We start from the raw sequence: 14,938 nt of genomic DNA on the forward strand, positions 1-14,938 counted from the left end.
ATATATATAGATGTGTGTGTGTGTGTGTATATATATATATATATATATATATATATATATATCCATATCTATATATTTTTAACTTACTGGATTTACACAGCCTCTTGGTCAACCATGAGTGAGTAGCTTGTTAGTTCCCTTTCCTCTGAGTAAGCACAATGGGGCAAATGCAGGTAGCTTTCCAAACTATCAGGGATATGTGAAATCATAGCTAGGCCATCTTTGGCTATTTTGTTCTCACGATCTCTATCTTAATTTTCTGGCAAGTCTGCTGTTTTGTTGCTTGTACCAACAAATATTGTGACCTGAGGCTAGACTTCGCTATTGCCCTTGATTTTCCGTTATTTTTAACAACTTTGTCCAGTTTTATCATTGCTTTTTGGAAAGAGGATTTGCCAGCTTCCTAACTCGGAATTCTTGAAGTCCTGTCCTGTATTCATTTTTATTTTGTAGTAAAAAGCATATAACAAAAAATTTATCATCTTAACCATTTTTAAGTATTACAGTGTTAATTAACTATATGCACATTGTTGAACAGATCTCTATAACTTTTTCATCTTTCAAAACTTAAAACTCTATAACCATTTAACAACAGTTTACATTTTCCTCCCCATACCCTTGCAGCCTCTGGCAATCATGATTTTACTTTCTAAGATTTTGACTGCTTTAGATACTTTATATAAATAGAAACCTACAATGTTTGTCTTTTTGTGACTGGCTTATTTCAGTTAGCATAATGTCTTCAACATGTTCATGTTGTAGCACAAGACAGAATTTCCTCTTTTAAAGATAATATTTGATTCTATATACCACATTTTCATTATCCATTTATCTTTCAGTGGATATTTAGACTGCTTGCACCTTTTGACTATTGTGAATAATGCTGCAGTGAACATGGTTGTGCAAATATCTTTTTGAGATCCTGCTTTCAGTTCTTTTTGGTATATACTCAGAACTGATTTTTGATGGAAGCTCTATTTTTAATTTTTTGAGGAACTTTCATAATGTTTTCTTTAGTGGCTACATCACTTTACATTTCCTCCAATAGGGCATAAAAGTTCCAATTTGTCCACATACTTGTTAGCCCTTGTTACGTTTTGTTTTTTGATAGTGGTTATTCTAATAGGTGTGAGATGGTAGGTCATAGTGGTTTTGATTTACATTTTCCTGATTAGTGATGTTGAGCATCTTTTCATATGTTGTACTAGTTGGCCATTTGTATTGTATTCTATGTCTATTCAGTCATTTGCCCATTAAAAAAAAAATATTTATTTTGAAAGAGAGTGAGAAGAGAGAGCGGGAGAGAGAATCCCAAGCAGGCTCAGTGCCGTGAGCATAGAGCCTGATGTGAGGCTCAATTCCACAAGCTGTGAGATCATGACCTGAGCTGAGATCAAGTATCAGCTTGACTGACTGACCCACCCAGGTACCCCAGTCATTTAGCCATTAAAAAAATTTTTTTTAAGTTTTTAGTTTTTAAATGTTTATTTCTGAGAGAGAGGCGGACAGAAGATCTGAAGCAGGGTCCGCGCTGACATCAGAGAGCCCAATGCGGGGCTCCAGCTCACAAATTGCAAGATCATGTCCTCAGCCCAAGACAGATGCTTAACTGACTGAGCCACCCAGGCACCCCTACCCATTTTTAGATTGATTACTTTTTGTTGTTTCAGATATTAACCCTTCATTAGATAACATGGTTTGCAAATAGTTTCTCCCATTCAATATGTTGCTTTTTCACTCTCTTGAATGTTTTCTTTGCTGCCTGAAGGTTTTTAAGATTTGTCTATATTTGCTTTTGTTGTTTGTTAAATTTAAAGTATATCTGTTTTCTTTTAAAATATTTTGTGATAGCCCACCTAGAATTAGGTTTTTGAGAACAATTCAACCCCCTTCTTAAATTCTTTGTTACTAATAAACTTTGTGCAGTCATAGATGTTCTGGTTTTAGGAATGTGTTTTTCACAATGTATTTCTTAATGGTTATAAGTGAATAAAATATTTTAAAGTTGTACTATATATCTTGAAGTAAAAGGGATGAAAATTGTTTATATAGTTACATTAAGGATGGTCTGGGGCGCCTGGGTGGCTCAGTCGGTTAAGCGTCCGACTTCAACTCAGGTCATGATCTCGCGGTCCGTGAGTTCGAGCCCCGCGTTGGGCTCTGGTCTGATGGCTCAGAGCCTGGAGCCTGCTTCAGATTCTGTGTCTCCCTCTCTCTCTGCCCCTCCCCCGTTCATGCTCTGTTTCTCTGTCTCAAAAATAAATGTTAAAAAAAAAAAAAAAGATGGTCTGTTATAACAATATTTGTGTTTTGTCTTTTATGAGACATAAATGTATTCTCATTTATTTATCACAACTCTGAGGAAACGGAAATGATCTTGCTCATGGTCAGATGATTAATAAATGTTTGACTTCAACTGGATTTCCAACATGGGTGATATGGTTTAAAATTCCATGTTCAAATATAGAATGCTGCCTCTTGTGTTAGTGTTTAGATAGTAGTTAAGTTGATTAGTAGCATTCTGATGATACTGACTTCTTGATTCCTGTGCTTTTTCAATTTCTTCCTGAGAAAACCCAATTTGTACCCATAAACTGCAACTTTGGTAGCCATTTCACAAATGTATCATTGTTATACACGAGAAAGTGGTGGAGATGGCAATATCATGGGCTCATTGTCCAAATAGGTGCATAGCCAATGGAGAGTAGTAAGTGCTCATAATGGAAGTATAGATGCAGTATAGTTGTAGTGAAGAGCAAGGACATCATATTTTCCAGTTTTGAGTCCTGATTTTCCAGAATGTGTCATTGTGGGCAGTTATTTGACCTTTAAATGCCTCAGATTTATCTGTAAAATTGGTAGAATAATAGTATTTACCTTTTAGGGCTCTTTTAAGGATTAAATAATTGTATGCAGGTAAAGTGCTTGGTATATAGTAAGTGCTTGGTAAACATTGTTTTGTTATAGACACTGATCAAAATATATGTGCCAGTTGATTTTTACTTGAAACTACTGCATCTTTCAAATTAATGTAATAATGGCAAATACTTAAATTGTGACACACCACTAGAATAATGTAGAAATGGATTTTTAGTATTGTGCTCTTGCAAGAAAAAATACTTATGAGGACATACATGAGGCCCACACATTTGTTGTTACCTTTTTTATAATAATTGCTCTTTGAGGAAGATAATATTCTAAGCACTTTATGTAAGTTCATTTCATCCTCAGTGATATTGTTGTCTAAATTTTACAGATAAAGAAACTGTGACACAGATACATTAAACAAGTTGCCCAGTGGTTTGCCATACTGCTTAGGTTTAACTGTATTGCTAACTATGTTGCTAAACTAAGTAGGTGGGCAATTGTTGGATGAATGAATAATGTATATCTTAACTTTCACAAATAGAATTAAAATAACGGGAAAATGTGATTGAATTATAATCTACAATTTATTTTTTTCCTTTGTTGATTTGTAACAAAAATTTTATCAGTGAAACAAATTACTGATATATAGTGATTATGGTGACATTTATGTTTTCATTTGTAACCTTTTTTCTAATAATGAAACCAGTCAGAAAACATTTAAATTTTATGACCAGATAGTATCTAGGTACAATCTTTAATTGGATAAAGCTCAATACTTTTTTTTTATTTTTCAAGGTTAATTGTTTTTTAGGTCACTCTCCTATTTCTAACTCGGCTCCCTCCATACCCTTTTAACTTGCCTTACGATCCTGTTTTGTTTAAAACACATTTTAAATACATATTTTTTAGATGGAGGTTTTAAACAATATGCCATTCAGTTATTTCAATTAATGCTGTCTGTTAAGACTATTACAGCCACTACCATGTATGAAACTTTATTATGTACCATGTATTGTATATTATATCCATTCAACAGAAAAAGAAATGGAGACCTAGGCAGGTTAAGCAGCTTATTAAAAGTAACTTGTACAATACATTTTTGTGTTGTATCTTTAACTATAGTTTAACAAACTATTTGGTACTTTTTGTTGAATAATATTTCTGAAAATGTTTTTGTTTTAGAAACCTCATTTCTCTTTTCAGAAAGTAATTTGGATATTAGAATGAAAAAATTAAGCACTTACTAACCTTTAATATTTTGTTTTAAGGAATTGAAATTACCATTCACTTTTTTAAGTGGACATATTCATGAGTTGAGGATCCATGTACCATGGACAAAGCTTGGTTCAGAACCAGTGGTAATTACCATCAATACAATGGAATGCATTTTGAAACTTAAAGATGGAATACAGGTAAGAAGTTATTGAATCTAGTTGTTTATGTTAACCAATTTTAATAGTTATTAGTGTTTGATATGTCTTTATCTAAAGCTTACATATACTTAACTGTTTCTCACATGCTTATTAAAGTAACATATTGTAAAGTCACAAGTAACTATGAAAGGTTGTCTTAAATTTGGATAAACATTCTAATGGATATTTTCATACTAATTTTACTTAATGTAATCATAACTATTATAGGGATCATGTAGATGGCTTATTATCTGTATCAGCTAACAGTGGGACTTCATTATGTCCAATTTTTAGGTGAAGGTTTTTTAATTTTTGCCAAGGACCTGTGTAATTTTTTTGTTTATGTGACATTTCTAAATGAGATTAAAATTTCTCATTTTTTGAGATGAAAATATTTTGAATTTACCTTCATGTCAAAATTTTTAAGTTTTTAGTTTAATTCCAGTTGATTAATGTACAGTGTTACGTTAGTTTCAGGTGTACAATATAGTGTTTAACACTTACATACCACACCATGTGCTCATCCCAAGTGCACTCCTTAATCCCCATCACCTATTTCACCCCTCTCCACTCCCACCTCCCCTCTGGTAACTGTTCTCTATATTTTAAAATCTTTTTCTTGGTTTGCCTCTCTCTTTCTCTCTTTCTCTCTCTCTCTCTCTCTCTCTCTTTTTCCCCCTTTGCTGGTTTGAATGGATAAAGAAGCTGTGGTGTATATATACTATGGAATCTTAGCCATAAGAAAGAATGAAATCTTGCCATTTGCAATGATATGGATAGAACTAAAGAGTATTATGCTAAACAAAATAAGTCAAAGAAAGGCAAATATCATATGATTTCACTCATACGTGGAATTTAAGAAACCTATCAAATTTCTTTGAAGTTTTGGCATCAGAAACTGATTCTTTGTTTTCTTTTTTGTTTTTCTGACTTCCTTTTCTTTGACCCATCTTACATTTATTTTTTAATATTTTTTTCTTGTAAAAGTGTAATACTTTTTTTACAGTTTCTAGCAAAAATTAATCTGGAAAGCTAATAAGTCTGATAGCAACATATTATAAATTTTTTCATTTTCATCTTACGTAAAAGTAGTGTCTTTTATTTTTATTACTTTTTCCTTAGCTCCTATTTTACTTTTAGGTTTAAAAAATGCTTTCTAGGGGTGCCTAGGTGGCTCAGTTGGTTAAGCGTCTGACTTTGGCTCAGGTCATGATCTCACAGTTCATGAGTTCGAGCACTGCATCGGGCTCTGTGCTGACAGCTCAGAGCCTGGAGCCTGCTTCAGATTCTGTGTCTCCTCTCTCTCTGACTCTCCCTATCTCGCACGCACATGTGCGTGCTCTCTCTCCCAAAAATAAATGTTAAAAAAAAAAAAAAATGTTTTCTAGAATCAAATGAGTTGATGAGTATTATTAAATTGTTACACTTAAATTACTAATTTATTAAACATTAAGGCAATCTTAGTGTATCCTAAATATAACTTCGGTATCTGTGAAATTAAGGTTATTTATGATGTTAAAATCATTTCCTATTTTAAGAAGATACTTTGAGTTTCATATCAACCCACTAGGCTCATCTTTTTTTCCTTGTATGAAATCTTTGATTCCAAATCTTTTATTATCCAATTTAACTGATATAGTTTCTGGAAGTAAGTAGACCGATGTTATAGTCCCATGAGAATTTATTTTGTAAACTTAAAATACATGGGAGATTGATTTAGAAATCTGTGAGATAGTTATATTACAGCAAAAGTTTTATTTTACATTTATATTTGGTAATTCTCAAATGGTTCTTAATCATCATCTGTTCCTGGAATTTACATTTTTTTTTTTTTTTTTTTTAAAGTCTGGACTTGGTTATACCACCCATGGAGTGCTCCATATTAAGAGAAAAAGAAAATCCAGACACTATTTTTTTCAATGGGAAGGTGGAAGTTTCAAGGCCAGATGTCCCATAAGAAACACATTTTAAAAGAGGCAAATTACGACTAATTATAGAGGCTGCAGAAAAGATTTGTAACACATGACTTAGTGTAACCTAGAACTAATATTTGATATTGGACCATGCAGATGGCTACTGCAGGAATGATCAGATTTCCTGCTTGCATGGTATTTGAGACTTGAATCTTGTGGTGTGTACAGCAAAAGGTCAAGTGTCATGAATGTAAACTACTCTCAAAATAAGTATTTTTTGCAGATGTTTAAAATTTTGAGGTAGAAAGGATTTTTGAAAATTATAGTTGACATTTGGACAAATTATTCAGTAGTGTACATCCCCAGAGAGTAATACTTAGGTTAGTGATTGGAATTAATTTTTCAGGAAGACAGTATAGATGAAACATATTTTTAAGCACTTTATTTTCCTATTTTAAGTTTTGACTAGTGTAGGAAATTAAGTTAAAAATTACACATGTACTAATAAGACTGAATGAGCCCATATTAAATTATTTCAAGTTATTACATTGTAGAATCAAAATGAAGAAAATACTTTGTAAATACAATTAGTGTGTGATGGTTGGTTAAATGAAGGGATTGTTTAGAGTTCTAGATATGAATCTGTTAAAAATACTATTGATACTTGAGAATGTAATAAAATACAACTTAAAAGTTAGAAATCTGAGGTCTAATTCTGAAAAGGTCATTATAAAAATATATTGCTAAATGCCTTGATAAGAAGGCACGTCTAGTCTGTAAAGTTCAATTTAATTCTAACAACATTTGTTGATTTCCTATCCATCAGTGCCTTGAAAAGCATTGCCAAGATATTTGTATAATCTTCTAAGGAGACTTAGAAACAGAGATTCATTATGATTGAGGGTGACTCTAGTGATAATAGTTACAATATACTGCCTTAACATGTCTCTGTAAGTAGTTTTATAGAGATTTTTTTTCATTGTCAAGGTGACCCAAGTTGTTGTGTTAGGTAAAATAAAGGCCGCCTTTATGTCCACACTGAATTATTTTTGACAGATATTTCACTGAGAATATTTAACTTTACTCTGAGAGACATCTGTCATCATACCCACCTTTTAGATTCTTCAGATTTTGTTACTTGTGAACTGTTGTTTTTGTTTTGGACCTTACAGAAATTTATTCATGACATATCGTCAGTGGTCCAGGACTGATTTGTTTAACTAGCTCACTCTAGTGTAATCATAGAAATACCTGTGGATCCAGCATTAACTAAATGCTCCTATCCTTTTGCATATTCTTGCTTTTTAGCCTCTGTGGGTCTCATCTGTAAAATAGGGCAAAACTTGCTGCATAGTTCTTATTCTAGTGTATATGCTTTCTTTGCTCATTGTATTAGTAAGTCTTATAAAAAAGGCTTCTTCAGCTTGAAGAGAGTAGTAGTAAATTTGTTTTTAAAGAACTTATTTATTCTGATCTTTCGATCACCTAGAAAGTAAGAAAAGAAAAACTTAAAATCTTTTGACCTGATAAATGTAACCATCTTCAAGTCTGTTTACAGAATACTTTTCATAAAAAAAAAACTTAAAATCTTTTTATCTAAACCAAAACTTTAAAATATTAGTAAAAACTAGTGAAAAGGAACAAAGCTTTTTGTTTATGTGCTTTTTTAAAAAAAATTTATTTTTTAATTTACATCCAAGTTAGTTTATAGTGCAACGATGATTTCAGGAGTAGATTCCTTAATAACCCCTTACCCATTTAGCCCATCCCCCCTCTCAAATGCCTCCACTAACCCTCTGTTTGTTCTCTATATTTAAAGAGTTTCTTATGTTTTGTTCCCCTCCCTGTTTTTACATTTTTGCTTTCCTTCCCTTATGGTCATCTGTTTTGTGTCTTAAAGTCCTCATATGAATGAAGTCATATGATATTTGGCTTTCTCTGGCTGACTAGTTTCACTGAACATAATAGCCTGTAGTTCCATCCACATAGTTGCGAATGGCAAGATTTCATTCTGTTTGATTGCTGAGTGATACTCCATTGTATATATATATACCATATCTTCTTTATCCATTCATCCATCGATGGACATTTGGACTTCTCCCATAATTTGGCTATTGTCGATAGTGCTGCTGTAAACATGAGAATGCTTAAGATCTACTCTTAGCAAATTTCAAGTATATAATATAGTATCATTAACTATCGTCACCAAGCCATACATTAGAATCTCAGATCGTGTTCAGCTTGTAACTGGGAGTTTGTACCCTTTGACTAATATTGCCCATTTCACCTGGGACCTGTCAAATGTTATTCTACTGTTTCTATGAGTTTGACATGTTTTTATTTTTTTATTTTTTTTTAGATTACACTAAGTGGAATCATAATGATTCTACACCGTATTTGTTTTTGTCTGGCTTATTTCACTTTGCACAATGCCTTCCAGTTTCATCTATGTTGTTGCAAATGGCAGGATTTCTGTATCTTTACAGCCAAATAATATTTCCCTGTGTGTGTGTGTGTGTGTGTGTGTGTGTGTGTGTGTGTGTGCGCGCGCGCACGCTCCCTCCTGTCCGTGTCCCCACTCACCCATTGATGGACACTTAGGTTATTTCCATATCTTGGCTATTGTGAATAATGCTGCAGTGAACATGAGAGTACAGGTATCTATTTGAAATAGTGATATTGTTTTCTTTTGATATATACCCAGAAGTGGGATTGCTGGATAGTATGGTAGTTCTATTTTTTTTCTCCTACATTTTTTTTTTCTTTTTCTTTTAACTTGTTTTATCTTTTATTTTTTTAAATTTACATCCAAATTAGTTAGCATATAGTGCAACAATGATTTCAGGAGTAGATTCCTTAGTGCCCCTTACCCATTTAGCCCATCCCCCTTCCCCCAACCCCTCCAGTAACCCTCAGTTTGTTCTCCATATTTATGACTCTCTTGTGTTTTGTCCCTCCCTGTTTTTATGTTATTTGTGTTTCCCTTCCCTTATGTTCATCTGTTTTGTCTCTTAAAGTCCTCATATGAGTGAAGTCATATGACTTTTGTCTCTCTAATTTCACTTAGCATAATACCCTCCAGTTCCATCCACGTAGTTGCAAATGGCAAGATTTCATTCTGTTTGATTGCTGAGTAATACTCCATTGTATACATATACCACATCTTTATCCATTCATCCATTGATGGACATTTGGGCTTTTGCCATACTTTGGCTATTGTTGATAGTGCTGCTATAAACATGGGAGTACATGTGTCCCTTCAAAACAGCACACCTGTATCCCGTGGATAAATGCCTAGTAGTGCAATTGCTGGGTTGTAGGGTAGTTCTGTTTTTAATTTTTTGAGGAACCTCTATACTATTTTCCAGAGTGGCTGTACCAGTTTGCAGTCCCACCAGCAGTGCAAAAGAGATCCTCTTTCTCTGCATCCTTGGCAACATCTGTTCTTGCCTGAGTTGTTAATGTTAGCCATTCTGACAGGTGTAAGGTGGTATTTCATTGTGGTTTTGATTTGTATTGCCCTGATGATGAGTGATGTTGAGCATTTTTTCATGGGTCAGTTGGCCATCTGGATGTCTTCTTTGGAGAAGTGTCTATTCATGTCTTCTGCCCATTTCTTCACCGGATTATTTGTTTTTTGAATGTTAAGTTTGGTAGTTCTATTTTTAAATTTTTGAGGAACGTCTGTACTGTTTTCCGTAATGATAATACCAATTTACATTACTACCAACATTGTACAAAGGGTCCCTTTTTTCAGCATTCATTATCTCATGTCTATTTGATAATAGCCATCCTAAGAGGTTTGAGATGATACTTTATTGTGGTTTTGATCTGCATTTTTCTGATGGTTACTAATGTTCGGTGTGTTTTCAGGTACCTGTTGGACTTGTGTAACTTAAAAAAAAAATTTTTTTTAATGTTTTTATTTTATTTTTGAGAGAGAGAGAGACACAGTGAGAGCGGGGGAGGGGCAGAGAGAGATGGAGACAGAATCTGAAGCAGGCTCCAGGTTCTGAGCTGTCAGCACAGAGCCCAACGTGGGGCTTGAACTCAGATTGCGAGATCATGACCTGAGCCAAAGTTGGGTGCTCAACCGACTGAGCCACCCAGGCACCCAAACTTTTTTTTAATGTTTTTTTTTTTTAATGTTTCTTTATTTTTGGGAGATACTTATCGCGAGCAGGGGAGGGGCAGAGAGAGAGGGAGACAGAGAATTCGAAGCCAACTCCAGGCTCTGTGTTGATGGCTTAGCACAGAGCCTGATGCAGGGCTCAAACCCATGAACTGTGAGATCATGACTTGAGCTGAAGTCAGATGCTTAACTGACTTAGCCACCCATGTGCCCTGGGCTTGTGTAAATTATTTAGAAAAGTTTATTCTGTTCCTTTGCTCATTTTTAATTGGAGTGTTTTTTGATAGTTTAGAAGTTGATTTTTCATAATTTTGTTACTAACCCCTTATCAGACATATGGCTAGCTAATATATATTCTCCCATATCACAGGTTGGCTTTTCATTTTGTTTATGGTTTCCTTGGCTGTACAGAAGCTTTTTAATATGATGTAGTCCCACTTGTGTGTATGTGTGTGTGGTTTTTTTTTTGTTTTTTTTTTTTGCTTTTGTTGCCTGTACATTTGGTCTTGTCTCCAAAAAATAATTGCTGTGACCAATTTCAAGGAACCTTTTCCCTTATGTTTTCTTCTAGTATCTGTGAAGTTTCAAGTCTTCCACTTGAGGCTTTAATCCATTTTGAGTTAATTTGTGTAACTGGTATAAGATAGGAGTCTATTTTCTTCTTCTTTTTTTTTTTTTTGTACATGAATATCCAAATTTCCCAGCATGATTTGTTGAAGAGACTATCCTTTCTCCATTGTGTGCTCTTGGTGCCCTTGTTAATGATTAGTTGACCCTATATGTATGGGTTTATTTCTGGGCTATCAATTCTGTTTCATTGATCTATGTGTCTTTTTAAAAAAATTTTTTTAATGTTTTATTTATTTTTGAGAGACAGAGCATGAGTGGAGGAGGAACAGAGAGAGAGGGAGACACAAACTGAAGCAGGCTTCATGTTCTGAACTGTCAGCACAGAGCCTGACATGGGGATCGAACTTAGGAACAGTGAGATCATGACCTGAGTCCAAGCTGGATACTTAACCTACTGAGCCACCCAGGCGCCCCTATGTGTCTGTTTTTATTGTTAGTACCTCCTGTTTTGATTACTATATAGTTTGTAACATATTTGAAATCAGGAAATGTGATTCCTTCAGCTTTGTTCTTTTTTCTCAAGATTAATTTTGGCTATTTGAGATCTTTTTGTGGTTCTATATGAATTTGTTTTTCCTACTTATGTGAGAAAATGCCATTGAAGTTTTGATAGGGATAGCATTGAATCTGTAGATCACTTTAGGTATTTTTTTTTTTTTTTGATGCTATTGTAAATGGGAATGCTTTTTAAATTTCCCTGATAGTTCATTAATAGCTTATAGAAACAAAACTGATTTTTGTATAGTATTTACTTTGTATCTTGTAACTTTACTGAATTTACTAGTCCTACTAGTTTTTTTTTTTGTAGGAGTGTTTAGAATTTCCTATATGTAAGACACTGTCATCTGCAAACTGATAATTTTACTGCTCCCTTTCCAGTTGGATGCCTTTTATTTCTTCTTATTTCCAAGTTGTTCTGGCTAATACTTCCAGAATTATGTTGAGTGGTGGAGTGTGGGCATCTTTGTCTTATTCCTGTTCTTATAGGAAAATGTTTCAGCTTTTCACCACTGAGTATGATATTAGCTGTCATGTTGTCATATATGGCCTTTATTATGTTGAAATACATTCCTTCTATATTTAATTTGTTGAGAGTTTTTTTTATCATGAAAGGATGTTGATTATGGCCAGATGCTTTTTCTGCACCTAATGAGATGGTATGATTTTTATCCTTCATTTGTTAATTTGATGTATTATATTTATTAGTTTGTGTATATTGAACCATCGTGGCATCCCAGGGATAAATCCCACTTGATCATGCTCTATGAGTTTTTTCATGTGCTGTTTAATTCAGTTTGCTAATATTTTGTTGAGAATTTTTTTTTTAACATTTATTCATTTTATGAGAGAGAGAGAGAGACTGAGCACGGGTGGGGGAAGGGCAGAGAAAGAGAGGGAGACAAAGAATCCGAAGCAGGCTCCAGGCTCTCAGCTGCCAGCACAGAGCCCAACGTGGGGCTTGAACCCATTAACTGTGAGATCATGACATGAACTGAAGTCGGATGCTTAACTGACTAAGCCACCCAGGTGCCCCTCTTGTTGAGAAGTTTTACATCTTTATTCATCAGGGATACTTGCCATACTTTTTTTTACAGTGTTCTTGTCTAGGTTTGGTATTACAGTAATGCTGGACTCCTAAAATGAGTTTGGAAGTATTCCATCCTGTTCAAATTTTTTGAAGGGTTAGAGAAGGATTGGCATTAATTCTTCTGTATATATTTGGTATAATTCACCCGTGTAGTATTTTTTTGGGGCTTTGTTTCGTTTCTTTAAAGTTTTTGTTTTTTATTTTGATTATGACAGGTGCACTTATTAATCCCCGTCAACTCTTTAATCCATTTTCCTATCCACCTCCCCTCTGGTAACCATCAGTTCTCTTCAGTTAAGAGTCTATTTCTTGGTTTGTCCTTCCCTTTTTGTTCCCCTTTTCTTGTTTGTTTTCCTTCTTAAATTCCACATGAGTGAAATCATATGGTATTTGTCTTTCTCTGACCTCTTTCACGTAGCTATTATATTCTCTAGCTCCACCCATATTGTTGTAAGTGGCAAGATTTCATTCTTATTTATAGCTGAATAATATTCCATTGCATATGTATATCCCACATCTTCTTTATTCATCTGTAGATGGACACTTAGGTTGTTTCCATAATTTGGTTATTATAGATAACACTGCTATAAATATTGAGGTGCATATCCCTTTTAATTCGTGTTTTTGTATTCTTTAAGTACCTAGTACTGCAATTGCTAGATCATGGGGTAGTTCTATTTTTAACTTTTTGAGGAACCTCCATACTGTTGTCCAGAGTGGCTGCACCAGTTTGCATTCCTACCAACAGTGCAAGAGGGTTCCTCTTTCTCCACATCCTCACCAACACCTGTTGTTTGTTGTGCTGTTGATTTTAGCCATTCTGACAGGTGTGAAGGGTGATATCTTATTGTATTTTGATTTGCATTTCCCTGATGATGAGTGATACTGAGCATTTTTTCATGTGTCTTTTGGCCATCTGGATGTCTTTTTTGGAAAACTGTCTAGGTCTTCTATTTTTAAACTGGATTGTTATTTTTTGGGGTGTTGAGTTTGATAAGTTCTTTATAGATTTTATATACTGACCCTTTATCAGATTTGTCATTCGCAAATATCTCCTCATACTGAAGGTTGCCTTTTAGTTTTGTTGATTGTTCTCTTCACTGTGCAGGACTTTTATGGTTTCCTGTATCACATTTAGGTCTTTATTCATTTTGAGTTTATTTCTGTCTATTTGAAAAGAGAATGGTTCAGTTTTATTCTTTTTCATGTAGCTGTCCAGTTTTACCAGCACCATTTGTTAAAGAGACTGTCTTTTTTTCCATTGGATATTCTTTCCTGCTTTGTTGAAGATTGACTATATGAGTTCATTGCTGGGTTTTCTGTTCAGTTCCATTCATCTGTTTGTTTTTATGCCAGTGCCATACTGTCTTGATCACCACAGCTTTGTAATATAAATTGAAGTCTGGAATTGTGATGCATCCAGGTTTGCTTTGCTTTTTCAAGATTGCTTTGGCTATTGGGGATCTTGTGTGGTTCCGTACAAATTTTAGGATTGTTCTAGCACTGTGAAAAATGCTGTTGGTATGTTGATAGGGATTGCATTAAATTTGTAGATGACTTGGTTAGTATAGACAACTTAACAATATTTATTCTTCCAGTCCATGAGCATTGAACATCTTTCTATTTCTTTGTGTCAACTTCAGTTTCTTTCTTCATTGTTTCATAGTTTCCAGAGTACAGGTCTTTTACCTCTTTGGGTAGGTATATTTCTAGGTATTATTTTTGGTGCAATTGTAAATGAGATGGTTTTTATAATTTGTCTTTCTGCTGCTTCATTATTGGCATATATAAATGCAGCTAATGTATGTTGATTTTTATATCCCGTGACTTTACTGAGTTTGTGTATTCTAACATTTTTTGTGGTGGAGTTTTTGAGTTTTCTGTAAGAATATCATGTCATCTGCAAATAGAGTTTTACTTCTTCTTACTGATTTGGATGCTCTTTATTTTTGTTGTTTGATTGTTTTAGCTAGGACTTCTAGTACTGTGTAGATTAAAAGTGGTGAGTATCGCCATCCTTGTCTTGTTCCTGGATCTTAAGGAAGGCTTCTCAGTTTTTCCCCATTGTGGATGATTGTTAGCTGTGGGTTTTTCATATATGACCTTTATTATGTTAAGGTATGTTCCCTCTTAACCTACTTTATTGATGGTTTTTATCATGAAAGGTGGCAGTACATTGTCATATGCTTTTTCTGCTTCTATTGAAAGGGTCATATGGTTTTTACCCTGTTATTGATGTGACATATCACGTTGATTTGCAAATTTTGAATCACCTTTACAACCTATGAATAAATCCCATTTGATTGTGGTTGTTTTTTTTTTTTTTCTTTTTTGGTTAATGATTTTTTTGCAGTGTATTGTTGGATTTGTTTTGCTAGTATTTTGTTGAGGATTT

General features: G+C 34.1%; 1 protein-coding gene across 1 annotated transcript in view; it reads left to right on the forward strand.

Moving 5' to 3' along the window:
* The window catches only part of VPS13B (vacuolar protein sorting 13 homolog B), a 795,867-nt gene that overhangs the window by 20,940 nt on the left and 759,989 nt on the right, over nt 1-14,938 (forward strand). The window contains 1 exon segment of the mRNA XM_042923372.1: nt 4,137-4,280. Coding sequence (XP_042779306.1) covers nt 4,137-4,280 — 144 coding nt within the window.

This window comes from Panthera leo, chromosome F2 (assembly GCF_018350215.1).
Source record: "Panthera leo isolate Ple1 chromosome F2, P.leo_Ple1_pat1.1, whole genome shotgun sequence".
Lineage (NCBI taxonomy): Eukaryota > Metazoa > Chordata > Mammalia > Carnivora > Felidae > Panthera > Panthera leo.